At 41.1% G+C, this 27500-nt stretch overlaps 1 protein-coding gene across 1 annotated transcript in view; it reads right to left on the reverse strand.

The window, feature by feature from the left end:
- si:dkeyp-14d3.1 (transmembrane protein 132C) overlaps window positions 1-27500 on the reverse strand; it is a 410125-nt gene that overhangs the window by 12355 nt on the left and 370270 nt on the right. The window contains exon 6 of the mRNA XM_036578202.1: window positions 23606-23814. Coding sequence (XP_036434095.1) covers window positions 23606-23814 — 209 coding nt within the window. The remainder of the gene's footprint in view (window positions 1-23605; window positions 23815-27500) is intronic.

The following is a 27500-nucleotide window of genomic DNA, read 5'->3' on the forward strand; positions in this document are numbered from 1 at the left end:
GGCCAGATTGGATTGTGCCACAGGCCTGATCTTGTGTTTGACACATGGGTATTAGAGCTACAAGGCTAATGGTGCTAACTAAGCAAAGTAATGGAATTCGGCATGCAATTCCAGTGTTGAAGTCAAGGCCATACAGTACTGTGCAAAGTCAGAGACCACTTTTGATTTCATTAATTCCCAGTCAAAACTGCTATTAAATACCAATAATTCAATTTTCATGGCCAAAAAATCAGAAAAGACACATTTAATCTAAAATTATGCAGAAGCCTCAACAACGATACAATATGAATATCTCAGCATTCTGTGTCACTTTTTACCTTCATTCCAGCTTCCATTCTTTTCAGGAGACTCACTTTCAGTTCCTCCAGTAAATCTGCAGACACACCTCCAAAGTTCAGTCTTAGGAGCTGGTTGATCATTTTCTGAAGTAATCAAACACATTCAGTGGTGTTGAGGTCTGGACTCTGGGGTGGTCAGTCCATTGTTCAGCTTCTTTGTTTGATGTGTCCGTCTCCTTTTCTCAGTGAGGCTCTTCTTGAACAGCTACACATCCTTTCAGACCCACAGCGCTGAGTCGTCTTCTCACAGTGGAAGGATGGACAGAAACACCTGTGGATGTTTTCAGATCTGAAGCAGCTTGATTTTCTCCTCTCTCTCAGAGATGAAAGCTTTAAGTGCTGTTTATCTGATGGGGGCAGTTTTGGTGTCGACCAGGTCTTCCAGGTGGTTGTTAGGAGCCACGTTTTCTCTGCAGATTTTAATTTAGAAAACTCCTGTTTTTCACTTACTTTCCTTTGATTTTCTCCTTCTTTATGCAGGTGGATTATCTTATATCTAATCTTCTCAGAAACCTCTCCTGTAAAATGATTAACTTGTACTTACTGGCCATTGTAAATTGAATCAATAAAGAGTTGGCTCTGACTTCTGCACAGTAAAGTAACTCTGAATTCTGACATCCATCTTACATCTAATACAACACAACACTGGATGTTTACTCACACACAGAAACCACAAAAGGGAAACTGAAAGGTTTACCAGGTTAGGGGAACAAATCTCAGCGGACAAGCCTCTATTAATTTTGATGCAGCCCTGACATTTAATAAAAACAGGGCAATTAAGCCGATCATTTAGCATTAGTGCGCTAAAGCCAGTTCAGATTAACAGTACGAGCCTCCGCTGCACACAAAGGAGCGGAACGACAGCGGTGAACGAATCGTCTCCGTCAGCGTTTCTCCATCCAGGGAGAGAGAAAACGAGAGGAGATATTCTCCCAAAATAACATCAGGCGAGTTCAGCTTCCATTCATTCCTCTTTCTGCACCCTGCTCTGTCCTTTTACAGCGGACGGTTTTGAATTGTGGCTCCCGGTCTCGGTCCTGGAGGCCCTGTGCTCTGCACATTTGTGGTTTTTTTTCTGACCAAACTTGAATCAACTCAGGAGCTAATGAGCAAAACCTTGATGGACTGAGTCAGGTCGTGTGTTAGAGCAGGAACACAACAAAAAAAGTGCAGAGATCAGGAATGGACTGCCCAAATAAACCAGGTGAAGAATTACACAACAAAAAAATGACCTGGGTAAGAAGCGTGTAGAATAAAAAATGATAAAAAATCATAATAAAAATAAAAAAAGACTGAACTATTGCATCCTCAGTGAGGCTATGATGGCTAATGTTCATTATTAGCATGGGCCGCTAACCGAGAACGACCACTAGTGGGTAATATTAAAGATCAATTTGAAGTTTTAGGATCACAAATGACTCACTATCTCGTCCACATGTCAACACAACACATCATCACTTCATCAGTATTTCCATTTTGTCGCTTTTTATTTTTCCACCTAATTTCAACATTGCGAGTGTTCTTTACAGTGTGTGAAAATTTCATGATGAATGGGCCAATAGAAATGCTCCAAAATAGCTTGGAATAAAACATCCGTACACTAACTTACATAATAATTTAAAATAAGGTTTTGCCTTCTTCTGTCTGTAAAAGTATAATTTTGGAGCTTGTTTTTCTTTGTACAGCGACGACATGCTGGTTTTGCTGGTGACCATGCAGCTATGTTGGTCTATGCTGGTTTTATAGCAGGGTAGCTGGTTACATAGCTGTAAAAAAGCTATTAGCCTAGCAAATTCATCTGTGCTATCATTGATTCATCATTGTTTAGTTATCACCAATTCATCTTTGCTCAGTTAGCAAGCTAGGAAAAATTCATTTTGCTCAACTAATTCCTCTTTAATTAGTTAACTAGTAAAAAACAATCTTCGCTAACCAAATTTAGAATTTTTACCTAGTTAGTGAGCTAAAGTTCACCTTTGCTTGGCTAATTCTTTGCATGCTCGGGCCAAAATTATCTTTCCTTATCAAATTCACCTGTTCATCATGACTTAGTTAGCAAGCTGGGAAAGATTCATTTTACTCAACTAGTTCCTCTTAGCTAACTAGTAAAAAATTTCTGCTTAAAATTGTATAATTTTTTACCTAGTTAGTAAGCTAAAGCTCTGCTTAGCAAATTCTATGCATAGCTGATTAGCACACTAGGGGGAAAATCTACTTTCCTTAGCAAATTCATCTTTTTATCTTAGCTAATTCATAATAAATGCTGGTTAGCTAGGAAAAAAACTAAGTGCATAAAGCCCTATTGGAGCTGGATTAGTTTTACCAGAGGGGTCCAGTAATGTAGATTCTGCATGATTTGACTGGCTGATCTGTACAGCAAGGATTTGCATAATTTCCCCAAATTACCCCAAACAACTTAGACTAAAACGTCATTGTGGGGATGTTTACATCAGGATTATGAGACAGACGCCACACTTCCGAACACTGACAACACACTGTGTGGCTAAATGTTTAATATGCTGCCAAAAAAAAACCCAAAAAAACAAAAACATGGTGACACTGGACGAGGGAGGAGACTTTACTTCTAGTTTCAGTGTGGGGTGATGCCTGTTATCAACGGTGATTCCAAATGATGGTGCATAACATACATCATAGTATACAGGAAGGAAAAATATATACACAAAATTGTTGAGGAGTGCAGTAGTCTGGCCGTGAACTTGAGAAATAAAGAATTGGGTCAAATTACCTCCTATAAGTTTGGTGAATTTCATGAGATAAATTCTCTCCAACATTATTACTTGGCAGTAAAAAGTACAAACATGGCAGATTAGTACTGGATTAAGATCACAGATCTGATCCATGATCATCACAGCGCCTCCCCAGATAAAACTAATCCAGCTCAAATAGGGCTTTAGTTTGTAGTACAGCTGAACTTGTGGTAAGGCACCCTGGTATCACGCTAACAAGAGTGACCAGTGACTGAGCACAAAGAAAGATCTTCGAATAATAACAAGCTCATTTATTCCAGTCTTGATAAACTGACCAGTAAGTGTACATCGCAGAAGGGTAGTTGTTGGCCAGTCTGAATAAAAGTCCTGGGCCAATTTTTAATCCCAATTCGTCTTTGGCAGAGATTGGCGTCCTGAGGCCTGGGATTGGCCTCGCAGCACTCAGGCAGAAAGCAAAGCGCTAGCTAAGCGTGTTCCACAGCGTCCGGGGGGCGTGAGAGACACGTCTGCTTCCTGTCCTGGAATCAGCCCAGACAAGATAAGACCGTTCTGCTGCTGAACGCCGAGCAGCAGGCGCTGCACTGCACACAATGGAGGGCTTTCTGAGTCAGGAATTATTGTTAGCCTACACTGAGATTTGTGTCAGAGGGCCAGAGTGGAAAAAAAAAACAGCAGCAAACTCGCCTCTTAAAAGAAGCAGCGGGGGGAAAAACTTCAGACTTGACGTGAAAGAGATAACGTGCCTTGGGGAGTCGTTCCACAATCCAGTTCAGTCACAAATGGTTTCGTGCTCTGTCATTTACACATAAGCTGGCCCTTCAGGGAACGCAGCTCGTTCTTAAAAGCAGAAAGTTGCTGCTGTGTGAAAAAATAAAATCACTAGAAAGACAACTGTCTACTGTATGTGAGCGAATCGCAAATCAGCCTGGAATACCCACATAAACTTTAGATAAAACAGGCAGAAAGTAAGTAGGACAGTTCGGAGAGAGAAAAAGGACAAAAACGGGACAATTTTCTGTTTCAGTATTAAAGGCCTCATATCAGAGAAAACTGCATATTAATGTAGAAAGAATAAAATCTTAGTTAATCAGTAACGTTAAAAGCATTTTCCCTCTTCTTTTACAAGGTTAGGACTTAAACAAAGCAATTTGGAGACAATTATGGTAACGGTACAATATCCAGGAAAAGATAAGCTACAAAAACATCTTATTTTGAATCCATTACCATTCATTACTGTGATGTCACAACCATTAGCACAATTATAAATGACCACTTATTCAGCCTACAGCAGTTTAGCCCCACCCACTCAGCCTATAGCAGATTAGCCATTCATTTAGCCTACAGCAGTTTAGCCCCGCCCATTCAGCCTACAACAGTTTATCCCCACCCACTCAGCCTATAGCAGATTAGCCATTCATTCAGCCTACAGCAGTTTAGCCCCGCCCATTCATCCTACAGCAGTTTAGCCCCACCCACTCAGCCTACAGCAGTTTAACCCCACCCATTTGGCCTGCAGCAGTTTAGCCCCACCCATTCAGCCTACAGCAGTTTAGCCCCACCCATTCAGCCTACAGCAGTTTAACCCCACCCATTTGGCCTAAAGCAGTTTAGCCCCACCCATTCAGCCTACGGCAGTTTAGCCCCACCCATTCAGCCTACAGCAGTTTAGCCCCACCCACTCAGCCTACAGCAGTTTAGCCCCACCCATTTGGCCTGCAGCAGTTTAGCCCCACCCATTCAGCCTACAGCAGTTTAGCCCCGCCCATTCAGGCCAAAGCAGATTAGTCATTCATTCAGCCTACAGCAGTTTAGCCCCACCCATTCAGCCTACAGCAGTTTAGCCCCACCCATTCAGGCCAAAGCAGATTAGTCATTCATTCAGCCTACAGCAGTTTAGCCCCACCCATTCAGCCTAAAAGTTTAGCTCTGCCCATTCCTGTCAAAGTGATGTGGAAGCTTACCACAGCCTTATACAGGACAGCCAATCAGCACAGGGATCATTTACATATGTCAGTCTAAATGGCACAGTAACATAAACAGCCTGTTTAATTCTGGTATAAAGGCAGGCTGTGAAATGATTGTCTAAAAATGAACTGTCTGGCACTTAAAACTCCACTAATGTTACAAAAAAATCATAAATACAAGAAAAACATAGAATATGGGCCCTTTAATGACTTCCCACTATAACAACTCCCACATTCAAATGCCCCAACATAAAAAGCAGCAGTTTAAGGCTGCAGGACCCCATCAGCGCCTGCTGTGCTGGACTACATCTGTAATCTTCATACAGCACAGATCTGACCCAATGTAATGCCATGGGGCTCCTTCCGATTTGGACTGGACTGAGCAGTAGCCACAGCAGAGGCAAGCTGCCGGCCTCAGATTAGTATGCTCTTCATTAATGCATATCATGTTTAGGCTATTAGTCAGTAGCACTGTCACAAGTTATTAGGAATAACTTCAGGCCTTCCAACTATTTCTTTGAACTTCCGCACATCCTAATAAATACTTCAGAATAACACAGTTTAGGCCTGTTTCAGCAAAACTGAAACTCCAAGAAGTACAGCACCGCCATACATCTATATATCCAAACCTCATATGAGACCATATTGCTGAAGATTACACTTACACACTAAAAGTGCAATAAGAGTAATATTCAGCTGAAGTGACTGCAAGGAATACATACAGTTTAAACCACTGAAACAAACTATTAACTGGGTGGTGCTTTTCCAGTGAGTAGGTCCATTTACTCTGTTCCACCTCCTCTATTAACCCCTTACAATCCCAGGCTTATTACATACTAAGGCTTATTATCCAGTAACTACAAGGACTTCAATACCAACTGGCCGAACTATTCTTTGGTTACAGAAGTGTGTAATACAGATTTGGCCATTTAAAGGGTTAAAAGCAATTAGTCAGTCGTTAACATTCAGCTGCTGTTGTTCGCTTCTCTCACTGTAGAGCTTCAGCATTTTACTTCAGACAAAAATCATCTGAAATAGAGAAGAATAAGGTTTTACAAACTTCAGGTTCTCTGCTGAAAGATGCTGGATGTACTAAGACGTTCCACTGCAGTTCTACAGTGTTGTCAGTACTAAAAGGGGAACTCCACAATTTTTTAAACATTTCTGAAAGTCTGTTTGACCTCAGCTAAAGTCACATGTATGAAAATGGCTAAAAATGTATTGATTAATTATCTTCTTAAAATGCATTTTACATATATTTCCTATAACTAACATACATGAACGGAATGAACAGTACTGACTTCTGTGTTTTGTATTGTGGTTTACATTAACCGTGTACGTATGCAGTAAGACCCTCACACACAATGTATTTCAAATAAACAAGACATCGAATCATAACTGCTTTTAAACAGAGTATCAATACCTGCAACACTCGCTTTTGTCATGTTAAAGGTTAATTTGCTCATATTTAAAATTAAACGCAGGAAAACAAATTCATTTCAAAGGGTTTTAAACAGTGAAGTGCATTAGACAGTGTTCTGGCTATTGTCATATATTTTTACATTTATTTGATAAATACATTTACATACATTTACTTTCGTATAGTATGTTTCTATGTGTAATATTTCCACATACATTTTAAAATAAATGCTTAGTATCTCAGTATATTCAGAAATACTTTTTAGTGTTTTGAATGTATTTCGGAATGGATTGCAGTTTATTTTAAATGTATTTCATATATATATATATATATATATATATATATATATATATATATATATATAAGTCATTTTGGGCCGTTCTTCATGAAACTCACACAAAGGACAACAGGCATTTTCCAATGATGTCAAAAACTGAAGGTATTTATATATATGGGTACAATGTGTTTTCTTTACAATAATTCTAATAATAAGAATAATTCAATAACCTGTTGACCCATATGACATCATGTCACTGCGTGTGGTGTGAGCTGCAGAGGGCAGCAAGTGATTTTCTACATAGGAAGCTGTTATAAGCTCTCAAGATGCCTGTGTTGGTCATTTACGGTTGCTCTAATCTAAACAGGAAAACTGCGAGTACCTTTTATCAAGTACCAAACTTTGGGTTAATAATGCAAGAAATAACCCGAAAAATGGCTGGAGAACCTCCGTCTGCGGTCGGGAGAAGCAGAGTATTGCATTTTGCAGTTCATCTGTGGGTTTGCACTGGTGATGATTTATGATAACTACAAGCAACACCACTAATATTTAACTCAGCGTTAACAGTTACACCAACGACAAGCGAACGCAATAACATACCCAGCTATAATAATAAGTGCTGCACCATTTAAGGTGGAATGAGGAAATTCAGCCTCGTAAAGTTGTGCCTCTGTACCTTTGTATGGTTTCATGTTCTTGGGTAGAAAGATGTCTGGAAGCCAAGGTAGCAGCTCATATCTACTGTCTTGATAGCATGCAAGTCTTTCAACTTGGTTGAAAAATCGCTCCTCTTCATACATCAAGAACACGTTGAACATATGCTGTGATTGTCTGTTTAGATGATACTATGAGAGAACAGTATGAACAGAATAAATCTTTCTTGCCCTCCATCTGGATTTTGCACGTTACCAATATCATGTGACTGCAAACAACCTATTGCTGGGACATAAAGAAAGAGTTCAGAGTGGTTTGGTGTGAAATGGTTCTCTGTAGAGACTCAGATGTCTTTACAGTGGTGGTGATAGGAACCAGGGGTCACAATCTAAAGCCTTGGGTTCACTACACGACTTTTAAAGTCTGAACAGACTGTAAAAAGACTGGGCATCTCTGTGATAAAGTGCGTTCCTCAACCTGGCAGTATGCCGTGGCAGGGGACACACCTTATGGGTAGCGTCGGGCAAGTGGTCCAAGTAACTGGAATAAAATACAGCTGTTCCAAGAGTTCTTCTCCCCGTCACCTTTATTTACACACCAACACTCAGGCTTATATACATATTTACACGCGCACACCTCACAAACGAAAATAGTCTCTACAACTATACAATGGACCAATGACTGCAAAGACATACAGGTCTATACTCATCACCTTCAAACCTCCACCGAGCTGAAAGAAGGGATCTCTCTTATATTTAGGGTGCTCCTCCCCTAGAACATACCATTACTGGCCCGGGTTAAAACAAGCACTTAATCTATTTAAATATATTTACATGCAACCGTAAATAATTTTTGATCTTCCTTACTGATCAGATTTATATTCACAACGTCATTAATATGCATATACAATACAGTGTACACTTATTAAACAGTTTTACTCTTCCTGCAGGTTTTGTCCTTCCCTCCTCCTCTACAGAGGATGGACTCACCCAGGTGAGTAAATCACAGGTGAACCCATTCAGTTCTCTTTGCTCCTCAAAGCAAGGATAACCAGTCTTCAAACAAGTACAGGTAAGTGTTTACAACCAGTCATTATACTGTGATGTGTAAAGGAGTTCTTTACATCATCACAATCTCACACTGTCACAGTGGTTTTCACAGATTTTTTGGGTGACTGAAATATTGGGGACCACACACTAAACGATTAGCGATCCCACACTACATGACTTATAAGCTGTTGCTGAACTGAACAGAGCACCCTGAACTCGCGAGAACTCTCACGTTCTCCTGTTACTAGGAGACGCAAGTAAACAAACGTGGAGCGTCTCGCTGCTGTTTTCTCTGCCATTTGCACTGACACAGTAAAGATGCAGCAGGTAAACAAGTTTAAGTCACAGTTATGGATTTAAAAATGTGATCAGTTGGTATTTTTTAGAGTTTTAAATGTACATAAACTTGATTGTGTCTTAAAATCAGCTTCACTCCACACGCGAGTGACTTTTTGCCATTTTTCTTTGTTTACTTGCTGCATTTTCTTCTTTCGCACTCTCTGTTTTCATTGGCTGTTGCAGGGATCTGTTCAGATTGAGTCGTTTGACCAGTTTACACTAGATTACACTCAGAGTCGGGCCGAAAAAATCAAATCGAGCCAAAAATCGGAGTCTGCGCCCCTCACACACAACTCGACTCTCTCTCCAACTGTTGACTCGAGGTAAAAGTCATGTAGCGTAACCCGGCTTAAGTGAGAATGAGTTAACAAATCTTCTACAGAGAATATACTTCTGCCAGGGGTGCTTTAACCTGCTTGCAGGCCTCACTGTGTCTACTTAAAATCAATAACATCAGTAGAACTCAACACGACACAAGTCAGTTCCTTCCTGACTGACGTGAACAAATTGCACCAGATTTAGTAAGCATGGAAAGAGGTGCTCACATGGCTAACAATCAGCAGAGCCGCAGTGAACGACACACAGTGTTTTTAATGAAGGTGCGGACACACCACCCAGCCAGCAGCGTCCAGCTCAGCCATTCATCATCTCTACATTACTGCATTAACTTAAACCCAGAATCAAACCACTGAAAGCCATAGATGTCAGGATTTCAATCTTACAGTAAGAAGGCAATAAGTTTGAAGTCTTTTTCGCCTCAGCTAACGTCACTACCCAAGTCACATCCTGCCTCGCACCTTAAGACACTACGCCTCTTCTACCCATATGGAAAAGAAGGATATTCCAAATGTATTTATCAAACATATTTTCTCAGTCTATAAAAATGGCCAAAAATACATGGATTAAATACCTTCAAGGACACAATTGTACCATAATCCACTGAAATGATATGTTCTAAGCTGTACTGACTCCACACACCCCGTCTCGTCTCCAGGACTTTATTTTACTGTTCTGTTTTAAAACATTCGGTTATGAAAAGATACAAATATGAACTTTTCACCTGGAAAAGCCTATTTAAGGTTCACAATCAGACCTTAAAACCACTGTTGTACCTTTGAGGGAACATTTACAACCCTAATTCCGAAAAAGTTGGGGCGCTGTGTAAAATGTAAATAAATGTAAATAAAAACAGAATGTAATGATTTGCAAAGCTCATAGATCCATATTTTATTCACAATAGAACATAGAACACATATCAGATGTTGAAAGTGAGACATTTTACCATTTAATGAAAAACATTAACTCATTTAGAACTTAGCAGCGACGCATCTCAAAGAATTTGGGACAGGGCCGTGTCCACCATTGTGTAGCATCCACTCTTCTTTTAACAGCAGTCTGTGAACGTCTGGGAAGTGAGGAGACCAGTTGCTGGAGTTCTGGGAGAGGAATGTTGTCCCATTCCTATCTGATGTAGGATTCTAGCTGCTCAACAGTTCTGGGTCTTCTTTGCCGGATTTTTTGTTTCATGATGCGCCAAATGTTTTCTATTGGTAAAAAGTCTGGACCGCATGCCGGTCAGCACCTGGACTCTTCTTCTGCGAAGCCATGCTGTTGTGATGGATGCAGTATGTGGTTTAGCATTGTCCTGCTGAAATATGCAAGGCCTTCCCTGAAAGAGACACTGTCTGGAAGGGAGCATATGTTGTTCTAAAACCTCTATATGCTGCCTCAGTCCATCTTAAAATGAGCTTTGGCCCAGAGAAGGCGGCGGCGTTTCTGGATTGTATTGACATATGGCTTCTTCTTTACATGATACAGCTTTAACTTGCATTTGTGGATCGCACGGCGAATTGTCTTCACAGACAATGATTTCTGGAAGTGTTTCTGAGTCCATGCCTTGATTTCCAGTACAGAATTATGCCTGTTTTTAATGCAGTGCCGCCTGAGGGCCCGAAGATCATCCAATATTGAATATTTACTTCGAGGAACATTTTTTTCAGTTTTTCGCACATTGGTGAACCTCTGCTTCTGAGACACTCTGCCTCTCTAAAATGCCCTTTTTATACCCAGTCATGTGAGTTAGTTGCAAATTCAGCTGTTTTTTATTAGTACCACTTACTTTTCCAGCCTTTTGTTGTCCCTGTCCCAACTTTTTTGAGATGCGTTGCTGCCATTAAGTTCTAAATGAGTTCATGTTTTTCATAAAACAGTAAAATGTCTCACTTTCAACACCTGATATGAGTTCTATGTTCTATTGTGAATCAAATATGGGTCTATGAGATTTGCAATTCATTGCATTCTGTTTGTGTTTACATTTATTTACATTTTACACAGCGTTCCAACTTTTTTGGAATTGGGGTTGTATATTGTCTGTACTTTCATGAACAAAACATGTACCTGCACAGAACCTTTTTCTAACAGTATAGAGGGTATTTCAGCCACACAGTAACCAATTTGAAATATAAATAATGCCTTATGAAGACAATAAGCTACATTCTGGTATGACTGGTTATTAGGATTGTTTATGAAATTATTTCCACGTTTAATGCATGTTTTCGTAGCCTGCTTTGTGATTTGTGTTGTGTTTGCTTGGATTCTTCAAAATAATTGGACTCACATAACAGAGGTAGTTATGGGAAATAACAGTGGCATTCACCATTCACCTTTTTTATCTCCTTTATAATGTACGATATACAGTAGGAGTGTGTGTGTGTGTGTGTGTGTGTGTGTTTGTGTGTTTGTGTGTGTGTGTGTGTGTTTGTGTGTTTGTGTGTGTGGGGTTAATTAAACTACTCTACACAAACACTATTCCAGCAGCTCTGCTGGGGTTTGAAGCAATCACAAATCTAATCAGTTCTTAATCAATTGCACCAGTCTGAAGAGAAAAAAACCCCAGAATCTCACTGCAATCACTCCATTCTACTCGTTCACTCTCTCCCTCGCTCCGAAGAGGGAATTTTCCACATTTGGCTGAATTTTAATGCCTGTGTCAGGCCAGTTACAGGCTTGGCGTGTGTTGCTCTCTCAGGAACTGCGCTGGCATTTAGCCGCCTGTTCAGTTCTGTTGTGTTGAAGGTCAAATATGGACAGAATAAACTGGAATACTGTTTGGAAATGCTTCATTCAATGCATGTGCATTTCATAACACATGCAAACCATGTCACATTATTCATACAGCCTAATAGAGCCCATACATGCCTAGAAGACTGCCGGCCCTTGGACTTGACAATGATAGCAAAAGCATGCTGTAGTTAATTAGTTATATAATGGACACGCTGCTCATCGAAATGCACCGAATTCCTGTTCTTCATTTTATTATTTCATGCAATTATGTACAGTTTTCAAGGGTTTTGGGTTTCAATTATATACAGACTCACATACATACCTGGACATGTAGTTACACACATATTCGCAACCCCTTGGGATATCATAGCAATGCCCAAGCCCTAGCAACACCTTAGCAACTACCTGGGACACCACAGCATGCCCTGGCAACACCTTAGCAACCTCCTGGGACACCACAGCATGCCCCTGCAACACCATAGCAATCACCTAGGACACATGGCCTAGCAACACCTTAGTAACCACCTGGAAACCACAGTATGCTCTAACAACACCATAGTAACCACCTGGGACACCACCGCGTGGCCTGTCAACACCTTAGCAATCACCTGAGGTACTGCAGCATGGCCTAGCAACACTTAAACAACCACCTGGGGTACAATAGCATGGCCTAGCAACATCTTAGCAACCACCTGGGACACCACAGCATGGTCTAGCAACACCTTAGCAACCACCTGGGACACCACAGCATTGCCTAGCAACACCTTTGCAACCACCTGGGACATCACAGCATGGCCTAGCAACACCTTAGCAACCACCTGGGACATCACAGCATGGCCTAGCAACACCTTTGCAACCACTTGGGACATCACAGCATGGAATACCAGAGCATGGCCTGCATTTTAACATTTCAAATCAAAATTTATAACTATTTTTCTACTAAATATTTATGGTTTTGTCTGATATATGGTTGGAGAACTGCTGTGGTGCTGTGGTCTGAGCTGCAGTGGACTCTCCATCAGACACAGTGTATTGCCGTTAGCCAATCAGAAGCACAGGAAATGAATACTCTCTCAGGGCGCCCTTGGCCAATCAAGTGCCTGTCGCTATGCAAAATTAACATCATGCTTCAATATGAGTAGAGACTCAGATGTCTGGATAGGAACCAGGGGTCGCCATGACTACAACACAAACATAGACATTTTATTTACTATCCAAAACCTCCAGTGAACCTACACGAGTCTCCTGAGCTTTTACATGTAATGTTGATGATGGTAAAATAGTGATAAATCTGAAAAAAATAGTTTTCTAAGACTATTTTGCCATAGAACACCCTGCATGTACCTCTCTGCCACAAATGTGTTTAAAAAAAATCGCAAATTAATAAACACAAAATAAACAATGACTCAGTCATCGGCAGCATATTCATAACCATTTCATGTAATAACTTTCTCTTTTAGACGTCTGGTTCCTATCACCACCATTGTGAGCGATTCTGACTCGGCAAGTTTCTCTAGAACTGAGCATTTCACACCAAACCACTCTGAATAATCTTAAATACATCACTGCTGCAAAATTTTGAAAAATTGGTGCAATTCCCCTTTAATGACATGATGCTGTCAAGCAATCTAAATGGTTACATTCCACTGCTACAACAGCCCAGTGCTGGGGGGCTTTACAGCACTCTAGCACGCTATTTAGCATATATTGGGCATGGTGACCCTAGGCATGTGTGGCTGCTCCTGAGCGTCCCATTCCATTATTTAATTATACAGAAATCTTGAAAAACTGGTGGAATTCCCCTTTAATATGTTTTAGTATATATGCTGCGCTGATTGTTACAGAACAAGCTGATTGAGCTGGTGTCCAGTTAGTCTTTATCTACAGGTTGACGGTGCCGGATGCTGATAACATGCACTGTCCAGCTGTTTTGTCACCTGCTTTAGCCATGCGCTCCATTCTGTCTGCTGTTTTGTCTGACATTCATAAAACAATACACCATATATAACCAGTACCTCCACTGCTGAGGCCGGAGTACCTCTCCCTCCATCAATAAGCTGCTGAGCTATTTCCTGAACTCAGCACAGTGATCATTTTCCACTCAGGTCCCACTTTGCTATCAGTTCTCTCCTTTGGCTCCTCGGGTCAAAGAGGTCAGTCCAAACAGAATATGAAGACGACAAAAGAACGTGAAGCTACTTCAGGCTTTTATTATTTTGAAACCCTGAAATCTATTCCATCAATACTAGCAGCACTTGGTGTGCAAGGTTGTTACACAAAACGTCTAAGAATTCTCAGCAATCACAACACACACACACACACACACACACACACACACACACACACACACATAATGGGATGGATTATTGCCCATTAGCTTTGCCCGCAGATGTTACTGCAGCAAGGTCATGCCTGTTATTCAGTGATAAACAAAGACGAGCGGAAGACCAGAGAACACTCGCTCACTGAAACACCCCTGTGTATTTCTCGTCCAGGCAGCTTGCCATGCTGGACATTTGCTCTACAGAAAGTCTCTGATGCTGGTCGTCTCATGCAACAACTCACAGAAGCCCCTCATGCTAACGCTCGCTATCACTGCTTCTACCATAGTACTTAAAATGATGTGTGCAAAGGTTTGTGGACATCTGCTCTTCCAGAGCTTCATCGGAAATAAAGGGTATTTATGGTGAATTTGTCCCCTTTTGCTGCAGTAACAGCCTCCACTTCTCTGGGAAGGCTTTACACTAGAGGGTGGAACATTGCTGTGAGGATTTGATTGAGCATTAGTGAGGTCAGGTACTGATGTTGGATGATCAGTTCTGGACACTCCAACTCATCCCAAAGGTACTGGATGGAGCTCCATCACTTCAGAGAACCTAGATCCACTGCTCCACAGCCTAATGCTGGGGGGCTTTATATCCCTTTGGGCCACGCCTGAATTGGCCATGGTGACCTTAGACTCATGCGCAGCTGCTTCAGAGTGGCCGGTTCTATGGGCAGCGCCTTTCTATAGAGATTATACAAGCTGCACAATTGGACGCCTGTGTCAGCAACTGGTGCAGCTCAAAGTAGCTGAATTCACTCATTAAAAGAGCTGCCTAGATACACTCTTAAGGGTTCTTCAATAAAGGGAATGGTTCTATTTAGAACCATGAGTTCTATATAGAACCATTTCATGCTTAAATGGTTCTTTGCATGGTGAAATGGTGTTGTATATCGTTCTATATAGCACCAAAAAGGGTTCTTCTATTGTTACAAGCTTGACTTTGTAACAATAGAACCCTTTTTGGTGCTATATAGAACCATTTTCTTCCTTGAATCTGAAGAACACTGCCATGATACAAAGAAATTTCAATCATGCAAAGGGTTCTTTGAGTGTTCATGGTTCGATACAGAACTTCTTTACTAAAGAATGAGTACTTATTAAAATGGCTGCCTAGATACACTCTTAAATTAAAGACTGGCCTGCATGACTTTGACCAGAATAATTGACTTTTGTTGGATTACATGAACACCATGATTCATCAAAGCACCCACAGTGACTCATCTGGAGCTGTGATTGGTCAGGATTGCAAAGGCCAACATTGGTGATAGTGATTAATACACCGATCAGGCATAACATGATGACCACCGCCTTGTTTTTACGCTCATTGTCCATTTTATCAGCTCCACTTACTATATAGGTGCACTTTGTAGTTCTACAGTTACAGACTGTAGTACATCTGTTTCTCTGATACTTTGTTAGCCCCCTTTTACCCTGTTCTTCAGTGGTCAGGACCCCCATGGACCCTCACAGAGCAGGTACTATTTGGGTGGTGGATCATTCTCAGCACTGCAGTGACACTGACGTGGTGGTGGTGTGTTAGTGTGTGTTGCGCTGGTCTGAGTGGATCAGACACGGCAGTGCTGCTGGAGTTTTTGAACACTGTGTCCACTCACTGTCCACTCTATTAGGCACTCTTGCCTTGTTAGTCCACCTTGTAGATGTAAAGTCAGAGATGATAGCTCATCTGCTGCTGCACAGTTTGTGTTGGTCATCCTCTAGTCCTTCATTAGTGGTCACAGGACACTGTTGGCTGGATATTTTTGGTTGGTGGACTATTCTCAGTCCAGCAGTGACACTGAGGTGTTTAAAAACTCCAGCAGCACTGCTGTGTCTGATCCACTCAGACCAGCGCAACACACACTAACACACCACCACCACATCAGTGTCACTGCAGTGCTGAGAATGATCCACCACCCAAATAGTACCTGCTCTGTGAGGGTCCATGGGGGTCCTGACCACTGAAGAACAGGGTAAAAGGGGGCTAACAAAGTATCAGAGAAACAGATGGACTACAGTCTGTAACTGTAGAACTACAAAGTGCACCTATATAGTAAGTGGAGCTGATAAAATGGACAATGAGCGTAGAAACAAGGAGGAGGTCAGAATGTTACGCCTGATCGGTGTATTAATCACTATCACCAATGTTGGCCTTTGCAATCCTGACCAATCACAGCTCCAGATGAGTCACTGTGGGTGCTTTGATGAATCATGGTGTTCATGTAATCCAACAAAAGTCAATTATTCTGGTCAAAGTCATGCAGGCCAGTCTTTAACTGTGTCACATTATTGATTCAGCAGTGCATTTTAATATCCTGCAAGATGTATCACAATCACAACACACTGCAATACCAGTATTTTGTCCATGTTACGCAGCAGCTCTTCTCGAAATAGAAATCTAGAGAGAGAAAATGTGCTTTAGCAGCTGCTGATGGGGCTCACTCTGTGAGCTAAACCGACACACCGTGCTGATAAAGCTAATCTTAGCGGCGCTAGGTGTGAGGAACCAACCCAAGCTAATTAGCTGTGATTTGCTGATGACGGCACATAATAGTAGTCAAAAAGTGGTGGGCGAAGTGGAATCTGCAGAGTTGTGGACTTGGGCTTGATTCAAACAGCCTGCCGAAACAAAAATTAATTACTTCCTTTGTTAGCTAATAGCGTACATTGTCAAAAATGGGGGAAAGAGGCAACGTTCATTATGCGTGCAGTGAAAGAGGGCTTTCATTTGACTGCCATTGCTAAACTCCGCATCACACAGAAATTATAACAGGTGTCTCTAAACGAAGCTAGCATTACACCCACATACGACAGCACAAAGGAAATCACCGGTGTTTTGCCTCGGGAAAGAGGCACAGTTGCCACAGGACTGACTGTGTGATTCAGTCAGAAGTGATCCTGCCTATATCCTCCACAATAAGGTCACAAGGTGCAGGAGCTGAAAATAGCATCCATTCCCTAATGCACTTCAGTGGCATTTTTCAAAGCCAAAGTAGCCGCGATTGCACTGCCTCACTAATGCTGACACTTAATTGGTGCAAAGTAATAGGCAGGACAGTCACACAAGCAGCAACAATGTGCAATACTGCCCCTGTAATAACTTATCAGTCACGGTTCATTCAGCATCAACCTAGCCGGTCATATCCTCGTCTGAATTCCAGCTGTACTTAAATCTAATGTTGTCTTTAAAAATGTATTTTTCATTACGTCTGTCGTAAACATGCATACTTGCTTCCTACAGTGGTGCAGCTGCAGCCTCAAGAGTGAGATTTCCCAGTTTAAAGGCTAGAAACCCCCTTGTATCTTGAAGTTGGGGGGAAACTACAACTGCTTTGGGGTGGATCTCTGGGGGTGGACTGTCTTCAAGTGTTTTTGTGAGTGTAGTAGGAAGATTGCTAGGCAGATAGCTGCAACCATACGACTATCATCATTACAGGGGAGAAAACATCAGAAATTATTTGTCAGATGAGGAAGGCAGACTATAAAGCTAACGTTAGCAAGGTGGCTACCTGCCTTTCTAGTTACCTTCCTTCATTTTGGCCTATTTTCTCTGGACCAAAATGATAAAAAATTGGTCTCTGATGTAAATTGTGCATTGAATTAAGACAGCATGTTCTTTTACTGTACAATCCTGAGATAAGAGTTACTCTAATACAGGGGTTACAACCCAAATGTTGTCCTTTCAACAAAAATCTAATCTAATCTTGGCTGTAAATGTGTCTCAGTATGTGCTGATGTACTAGTGTAAACTAAAAAGTATAATATAAATGAAAACGCAGACTTACTTTGCTCTGCTTTAAGCTTTAGCTCAGCGGTAGCTGCTTTTCTCGCATCTCCGGCAGGAAACCTTTCCGCAAATGTAGAACAGTTTCTTTCAACATTTGATTTTTTTATGAGGCTGAAGTCAGTTTCTCATTCGCCAGCTTCTTGTTCTAATTGTCCAGTTCCACCTTAAATGAATATAACTTCTGCCCCATTTAAGGTGGAACGGGAGAATTTGAATAAGAAGGGACTCTAGCTTTGCGACTTTTTTCAGTGTTTGACAGTTTCTCACATTAAACGTATCAGGAAACTTGCTTAGAAATTCGTCTCCAAATCATTGATGTTCGTCCTAAATCTTTCTCTTTGCCTTTCGTTAGCTACTAGCTAGGTGAGACTGTTGTCTGTGTTGCTATGGTGACCAGCAGTCTGCGCGCCTACCTTCAGGGTCTAAAGTTGGTAAACTGACACTTTATTGTTAAAGCTGTGTTTTATTATATACATATATATATGTGTGTTTTATTACTATAGTTTTTATTTTACTGCAAAGGAGGATTGTTTTTATCTAAATAATCTAATTCTGCTGTGGAGCCGCAACAGGGCAGTAGAAGAGCCATATGTGGCTCCAGAACCACATGTTGCCGACCCCTGCTCTAATGCTAGCTTGGTGCTATAGCTTAGTTGGCTAGGCTTGGGTCAGGACACCACAGGGATTCCTATTGATTATATGATGTATATGCATAATACATGTTGGATCTTAAAAAGAGGGATTTACTGCTAATTCTACAGTGACATGACAAATAACATTAAATGTGAGATTTAGGTTGCTCATTTAAGATCTGACTAGTTTATAAATGTACATTGTCTGTTATCAGGCAAAGAATTAATAAAATATCACATTTAATGATGTGTTTAATAAACCTAGCAAAAGTTGTGTCACTAGCTAATATTATCTTTCTGCTAGCTGGGACTAATTTAGCTTCATTTAGACATTTGGACCACACTATGTTGCTAATGCTATCATGCCTACAATGTCTATGATTTTTATCAGATACTGAGAAACAAGTTATGATAAATACTATCAATACTATCCATATAAATATACTAATATAAGGTTCTCTATTGTTATAATGCTAAAGCATTAGCTTTGAGGCCAACAAGGACCCTGCATGTAAAGGGTGTGCTGCCTTGTCATGTCAAATTCAAAAGTTTTTGCTTCCATAATTTGCTTTTATTTCAAATATTAGCATTTTCAATAAAAAGTTTTGAACGCTGTGCAACCTTATGCACAGTGCGGGCACTAAAATGCCAACATGCATGAAGTTGCACAGTGTCCAGTTGAAAAAGATCAACAAATCTGGTCTGAAAGTGTTGCCACAGCAATAAACACTATTGCCACAAGACCGCCACATCAGAGCGGACGTCAGGTTCGCTTTCGCTGAACCCGAACGTGATTGCATCAGGCGGCCATCTTGTTAGCACCACGCTAGTGTGTGAGATTGAGGCTGTCAGGGACACTATAGTCAAACTCCTCATTAGAGAGCGGTCAATCCACCAAGACGGTCACCCACCCACTGCTGGGGGGACATGTTCAGGCTGAGGTTTTACAGGCCGAACGTTAATAAAACTGACATTGCTCTGAGGGGTCAGACGTTTCCAGCTGGTTCTAATCAGCCCTTAGTCTTCCGTTCTAATTAGAGCGCTGTTCTCTTATTCCATTACTGCCGAGCACCGAGGAGGAATCCACGCGGCTGTGTACACAGCAGGAAATGCGTTTTAAGATTGAAGATTGGAGAGACTGGGGAAGCAAATAAAGACTCATGTGTGTCAGAAGTGTGATCTCATTAAGAGGTAATTGCCTCAAGCAGCACGTCCACGAATAAGCGAAGTAATGAGCAATTACAAATCAGCGTTTCTCTCGCAGCTTTCAAACAACCAGCTTCGCTCTGCTGCTTTTATATAATATGTGTTGACATGGCCTGAGCTGTGATGAAGTACACGATACTAGAAAATGTACCTACAGTAATTCAGCACAGAGGAAGCATCATGAATTAACATGCAGGGTCTTGCAAGGTCTTTCCTAATCTGGGCACATTTGTGAACTTGCTGATACATTTCAATCCCATATCATTGAAAACTGGATTTTTCTCGCTTTTTCCAATGATGAGTTTTACCTACTATGTAAATATCGTTATTTTTCAAAACCTATAATTTACTCCCCAGTCTATTCAGGACATATATGGAAAATAACCTGGCAAAAAACATCAACTATGGATGCAGTTACATATGATTACCCATTTCAGCCTACAGCAGTTTAGCCCCGCCCATTCATTTACAGCATCTCAGGCTTAATGTCATTTGGTCTCGGTCTTATCTCGGTCTCAATGTCATTTGGTCTTGGTCTTATCTTGGTCTCAGTCTCAATGTCATTTAGTCTCGGTCTTATCTCGGTCTTGATGTCATTTGCTCTTGGGCTTATCTCAGTCTCAATGTCATTTGGCCTCGGTCTTACCTTGGACTCAGTGTCCGTTGATCTTGGTCATATCTCTGTCTCAATGTCATTTGGCCTCGGTCTTATCTCGGCCTCCATGTCATTTGGCCTCTGTTTTATCTCAGTCTCGATGTCATTTGGTCTTGGTCTTATCTTGGTCTTGATGTGATTTGGTCTCTGTCTTATTTTGGTTTCAATGTTATCTGGTCTTGTTCTTATCTCTGTCTCAATGTCATTTGGTCTTGGTCTTGTCTCAGTGTAGATATCCCTACATCACCTACATCATTTTGATCCTGTCTTGTCTCTGTCTCAACATTAATCGGTCTCGATTTTGTTTTGGTCTCAGTGTCATTTGGACTTGGTCTTGTCTCGGTCTCAACATCATTTGGTCTCATTTTAAACCCCATCCTTTTAGTCTACATCAGTCTAGGCCTGCCCATTAAGTCTACAGCTGTTTAGCACCACCTATTTATGTCTACAACAGTTTAACCATTTATCCACGCACATTCAGCCTACAGCAGTTTAGCCCCGCCCACTCACCCTATACCAGCTTGGCCACATCCACTCCGCCTATAGCAGTTTAGCCCCACCTCATTCAGCTAACAGCAGTTTAACCCCAAACCTATTCAGCCTACAGCACTTCAGCCACACCCACTCAGCCAACAGCAGTTTACATTTTCCCTTTCAGTCTGTAGCACTTTAGCCCCGCCCACTCCGGTTGGCTGACAGTCTGTATCAAAGTTATTAGAGTGGAAGATGTGGGAAAAATGATTAAACGTTGCTCTGTTCAGCTAAAAATGATGAATAAGGGCTCTTTTAAAAGTACCTGAAAACGCAACGTCACTTTCATTTTAGCCACATTTTTATCTGCTGATGAAGCGTATTCTGAGGCCCAGCAGACTTCTCCTTTTCTGCCACGAGTGCACCTGTAGAAAATTTTCAGCAGAAAGCAACAGCGGAGCGGCCGACATGAAGCCTGCCATGTCTCGGTCCGCTCTAGTGGCTCAGACATGCTTTATCCTCCTGCCTCCCTCAGCTAGTCTTTATTCTGCCCCCTTGAGTTTCACTCAGACTACAGGAATTTGGCTTCGCAATCCAGCTACAACATTTCCTCTCTCGCACACCCACATTCAAAGGCCATGAGGGAAATAACTACATGTTTCTAGGTAAAAAAAAAAGTCTCTTCCTTCTTTAAGCCTAGATTTTATTAGAGACATCGAGCTTCACGTAAGCAATGTGGACCATTTCCTTCATCAGTCTATGACGTACATTTGTCAAAAAGACAAAAGAACTGATTTGTCTGGCTGGGTTGTTGCTCTGTTTGTGTACAGATCTGTTTTTATTTACCATCTTTACTAGTGATCTATAGATCTATATTAACACAGTAAAAAATAAACTGATATTTACATTTACGTTTTGGAGTTTTCTTCAATAATTTTCATGGAATTCAAATGTGTATAATTTACAAAACTGGGAGCTGGATTTTCATCGTGGTGACAGAGCAAGTCAACATTTATAAATGTGACGGTCTCGATGTCATTTGGTCTCAGCCTAATCTCGGACTAAATATCATTTGGTCTCAGTCTTATCTCGGGCTCGATGTCATTTGGTCTCAATCTCAAAGTCACTTGGTCTTGGTCTTGTCTTGGCCTCAGTGTAATTTAGTCTTACCACAGTCTTGATGTCATTTGGTCTCAGTCTTATCCCAGACTCAGTGTCATTTGGTCTCAGTCTCAGTGTCACTTGGTCTCGATGTCATTTGGTCTCAGTCTCAACGTCATTTGGTCTCAGTCTTATCATGGACTTGATGTCATTTGGTCTCAGTCTTATCTTGGACTCAAGGTCATTTGGTCTCAGTCTCAATATAATTTGGTCTCAGTCTTATCTTGGACTCGATGTCATTTGGCCTCAGTCTAAATGTCACTTGGTCTTGGTCTCAGCATCATTTGGCTTTAGTCTTACCACAGTCTTGATGTCATTTGGTCTCAGTCTTATCTTGGACTCAATGTCATTTGGTCTCAGTCTTATCTCGTGCTCAATGTCACTTGGTCTTATCTCAGTTTCAGTGTAACTTGGTCTCGGTCCTATCTTGGTCTTGACATCATTTGGTCTCATTTTGGTCTCAATGTTATTTAATCTTGTTCTTATCTTGGTCTCAATGTCATTGTTTTAGTCTCAATGTCATTTGCTCTTGGTCTTGTCTCGATCTCAATATCATTTGAACTTGGTCTTATCTTGGGCTCGATGTCATTTGGTCTCAAACTCAAAGTCACTTGGTCTTGGTCTTATCTTGGCCTCAGTGTAATTTGGCTTTAGTCTTACCACAGTCTTGATGTCATTTGGTCTCAATGTCATTTGGTCTCAGTCTTATCATGGACTTGATGTCATTTGGTCTCAGTCTTATCTTGGACTCAATATCATTTGGTCTCAGTCTCAATATAATTTGGTCTCAGTCTTATCTTGGACTCGATGTCATTTGGCCTCAGTCTAAATGTCACTTGGTCTTGGTCTCAAAATCATTTGAACTTGGTCTTGTCTCAGTCTTGATATCATTTCCAAACTGTTTTATCTCAGTCTCTGCCATTTTCACTCTGTCTTGGTCTCAATATTATTTTGACTCTGTCTTGTTTCTGTCTCGGGGTATAGTGGATTGTTCTTAAGACCATCCGAGTGCAATGCTTCCATCATAACTGATTATGAACAAAACCTCCAAACACAAAAATCAGTCCTTTCTCTACATGTTCAAACAAATCTTTTCATTACTATGTTATATGTTTTAATAATAAAAATGGATTTCTATTGTTTGGTTTATACTCAGGTGACTTTAGATGGTGATACTGAATAAGATTTGGAGAAGTATTTGACTCAGATTCGCATCTAATGGTCATGACTCTGACACCAGTAACCTGTATATTATAGATTGTTTGATATGATTTGTACCTTCTACTTTATTTTCACACTGGGGGGGTTCTCACCCCTCCCCTTTCACCCCTCATTGCTCACTAGCAGCTCAACACAGTCACAACACTTCACACACACAGAGGCAAAAGTGTCCTAGTTGATCTGAACGCAGAGTTATGGGGGGAAATGTTTTATGTAATAATCTTATTAAACATACCTGAGTTGATTTCCATTTTGCCAGCGGAATGGCCACTAGGGGGTCTTCGGAGGGATAAATTTGTGTCTGTGAACCGCTCACCTCTGTGTGTTGGGCGTGGTGGGGATCCTCCAGCCCTTTATCTGACTGAGTTCCGTGTCGGACAGCTCGATGTGCAGCGGCAGGCGGGGCAGCCACACCTTCAGCTCCAGCTGAGCCCCAACACTGCTGAAGGTAAAGTTCACCATCATCCGCACCCGGCCCTTCATCTCCTTCCCGTTCACATACACGTAATCACACCTGTCGGACACCTGAGAGAGAGAGAGAGAGAGAGGTAGAGAGAGAGAGAGAGAGATTATATGGCTCCACTTACTTTGAACCTACACTTGTTGGCCATTTTATCAGAAACGCCCACCATACAGGTGCACTTTGCAGCCCATCTGTTACTGCACAACTTACCAGCCCCGCTTTGGACTCGGTTCCAAATAGAGATGTTCAAATTCATCTGTACCCACATTCAGAGTGTGAGACAATCTGCTGTCTCTGTCTAGACAGTCTGAAATATGCTCCCATCCACAGACGTCAATAGACTGGTTGTATTTTAGTTTCCACAAAGAAAAAAATCAAAGCAAAATGTAAAATATGTGACAAAAAATCTATGACAAAAACAAAAGCCTCACAGTCGCGCTTTGCTTTGCTGGTGGTGCTGCACTGCTTCTGCACAGGGGGTTCAGAAGGGTTCTTTAGTAAAGAAAATGGTTGCATTTGCATGATCAAAGTGTTCTTTAGATCAAGAACGAGTATTTCAGATTTACAGAAAATGTGCTATAGAGGGTTCTATAAAGAACCTTTTTTCAAAATGTGTTCTGTATAGCACTAAAAAGTGTTCTGCTATTGTATCAATGGAAGAACCTTTGTAGGTGGTATATAGAAACATTTTCAAAAAAGGTTCTATATAAGGCCATAACCACTTAAAGAACACTTTGCATTATTAAAAGGTTCTTTTCATTGAGAAAGAGTTCTTCAGAGTCACAGAGAATGTGCTGTAGATGGTTCTATATAGAACAAAAAAGTGTTCTGTTATTGTTACAGTGTTAAGCTTGTATCAATAGAAGAACCTTTTTAGGCACAATATACAACCCTTTCTAAAAAAGGTTCTATATAGGACCATAACCACTCAAAGAGCCCTTTGCATTATTAAAAGGTTCTTTGCATCGAGAACGAGTATTTCAGATTCATGGAAAATGGGCTCTAGAGGGTTCTATATAGAACCTTTTTCAAAAAGTGTTCGGCATAGCACTAAAAAGAGTTCTGCTATTAGTATGATGTTAAGCTTGTATCAATAGAAGAACCTTTTTAGGTGCTATATACAAACCTTTTCAAAAAAGGTTCTATATAGGACCATAACCACTCAAAGAACCCTTTGCATGATTAAAAGGTTCTCTGCATCGAGAACGAGTATTTCAGATTCATAGAAAATGGGCTGTAGAAGGTTCTAAAAAAAATAAATAAATAAAACGGTTCTATGTAGCACCAAAAAGGGTTCTGCTATTGCTATGATGTCAAGCTTGTATCAATAGAAGAACCTATTTAGGTGCTATATAGAAACCTTGTCAAAAAGTTCTATATAGACCATTAACACTCAAAGAGCCCTATGTATAATTAAAGGGTTCTTTGCATCAAGAACGAGTTGCTCAGATTGATGCAGAACGTGCTGTCGATTTTTTTGAAAACGGTTCTATATAGCACCAAAAAAGGGTTCTGCTATTGTTACGATATCAAGCTTGTATCAGAAGAAAACCCCTTTTTTGTTCACACTTAAACGAATCCTGTTTAATTCCAGTTCATTTCCCATGTAAGCGTGACGTGTGAAACAGGATCGTGTCTTGATTTTTGGATTAAAAATCCAGATCTAATAGACTGACTGATAAGATGTAATAGGGGTTGGAGTAGGTTGTAGTTTGATCTCCTCTCGGATGGGAAACGTTCCCTCTTTTCTTCCCTCAAAACAATGCAGGCTGACCTACAGCAGGTCAGCACCCCATCATTTCTCTATCCCTCTTTCTTTCTCTCTCTTTAGACTTTCCATTGTCTCTGAAAAACAGTTAAAAGCAGCCCTGGAGCCGGTGGGTGTTTACCTCCAACGGCAAAAGGAGGACAGCAACGGAGAGAGTGATGATCACAACAGAGATGAAGGGTATCCCCGAGTGTGTGTGTGTGTGTGTGTGTGTGTGTTTTTGTACTTTTTCGGGACAAAAATACTCCTGACTCTGTAGCAGAACCAGAGAAAAACAGTTCTAACCTACAGAACCGACAAAATACTCCTGACTTTGTAGCAGAACCAGAGAAAAACAGTTTTAACCTATGGAACCGACAAAATACTCCTGACTTTGTAGCAGAACCAGAGAAAAACACAGTTCTAACCTACAGAACCAACAAAATACTCCTGACTTTGTAGTAGAACCAGAAAAAAACAGTTCTAAGCTACAGAACCAACAAAATACTCCTGACTTTGTAGCAGAACCAGAGAAAAACAGTTCTAACCTACAGAACCAACAAAATACTCCTGACTTTGTAGCAGAACCAGAGAAAAACAGTTTTAACCTATTTTTCTGTAGCTTTCTAATCTCTAATCCTGTGAGGGTTTTGATTGGAAATGCTGTTCTGTATATGATACATATGTGACACACACTGCATACTGTTTATGTCTTGGCATTGTAGAAAAAGCAACGTCTGCTAAATGCTAAAAGACACGTCACCAGATGGCGTTTAGAGACGACTGTGAGTCTAATGACGGGCAAACGCACCCAGAGCCAGACGGAAGGGCCACTTCCTCCATTTAGCACAGGGTTAACAGGCTGAACCCCGAAGCATCTGCTGCATGAACGCTTCATCTCCCGCCTCTCTTTATACAAGGCATGTATGACTGTGATGAGATTTACAATGCAGACACAAAGCGCATCCAAAAATATTCAGACACCCCTTTAATGAAATAATTGGACAGCACAAGCCTTTACGGCTGATCCAAAACATTTCTGCTGTTTAGTCTGGGGGAATTCCACTGATTTCTACTGCTGAAAGTCATTCAGAGTGGTCTGGTGTGAAATGGTTCAGATGTGTACAGTGGTGCTGATGGGAACCAGGGGTCACCATGACTACAACACAAATATAGCCACTTTATTTACTATCCAAAACCACCAGTGAAGCTATTCGCAGCTTCTGAGGTTTATATGTAACGTTGATGATGGTAAAATAGTGGAAAATATCTGTGAGGGAGTTTTTGAAGGCATTAAACTTTCTAAACACTGTATACTGTAACCAGTCACTCTTAACAGAACTGTCTGTGTGTTTCTTTGCCGAGTTGAACAGCTGACCATCCTGTGGGTCTGATGCTGTTGCCTTATCTGCCTTGATCGGGTACCCACTGCTCGCCAGCCCTCTCGACCAGTCTGACCACCATGGAGCTTCCTGCTGTACAACACTGTGAAAACCTCACCTGTATGAACTGACTCCTGATGATACTGTAATAAACATATTATAATCATATACATTGCTACTCCTGCTTATCCCCGTTTTCCATATCTATACTAATGATCGAATCTCATTTTCTGCTATTATTGTTTTGCTATCTGGTGTCGACCAGAGGAGGATGGATTCCCTTTTTGAGTCTTGGTTTCTCTCCAGGTTTCTTTTTCTTACTTTTAGGGAGTTTTTCCTGCCACTGTCACCGTTGGCGACGCTCATGGGGGGTCGGACCCGGATTTTTCTGTAAAGCAGCTTTGTGACGACGCCTGTTGTAAAAGCGCTATATAAATAAACTTTGACTTGACTTAAACTGTTCAGACGTCTGGTTCCCATCAACACCACTGTGAACCATTCAGACTCCAAAAGTCATTCATTTTCATTTTTTCTACACAGGTAGGTGAAGGAAGTGTTAGGAGTCTTGCCCAAGGACTCTTATTGGTATAGTGTAGGGTGCTTACCCAGGCAGGGGACT

Source organism: Colossoma macropomum, unplaced genomic scaffold (genome assembly GCF_904425465.1).
Source record: "Colossoma macropomum unplaced genomic scaffold, Colossoma_macropomum, whole genome shotgun sequence".
Lineage (NCBI taxonomy): Eukaryota > Metazoa > Chordata > Actinopteri > Characiformes > Serrasalmidae > Colossoma > Colossoma macropomum.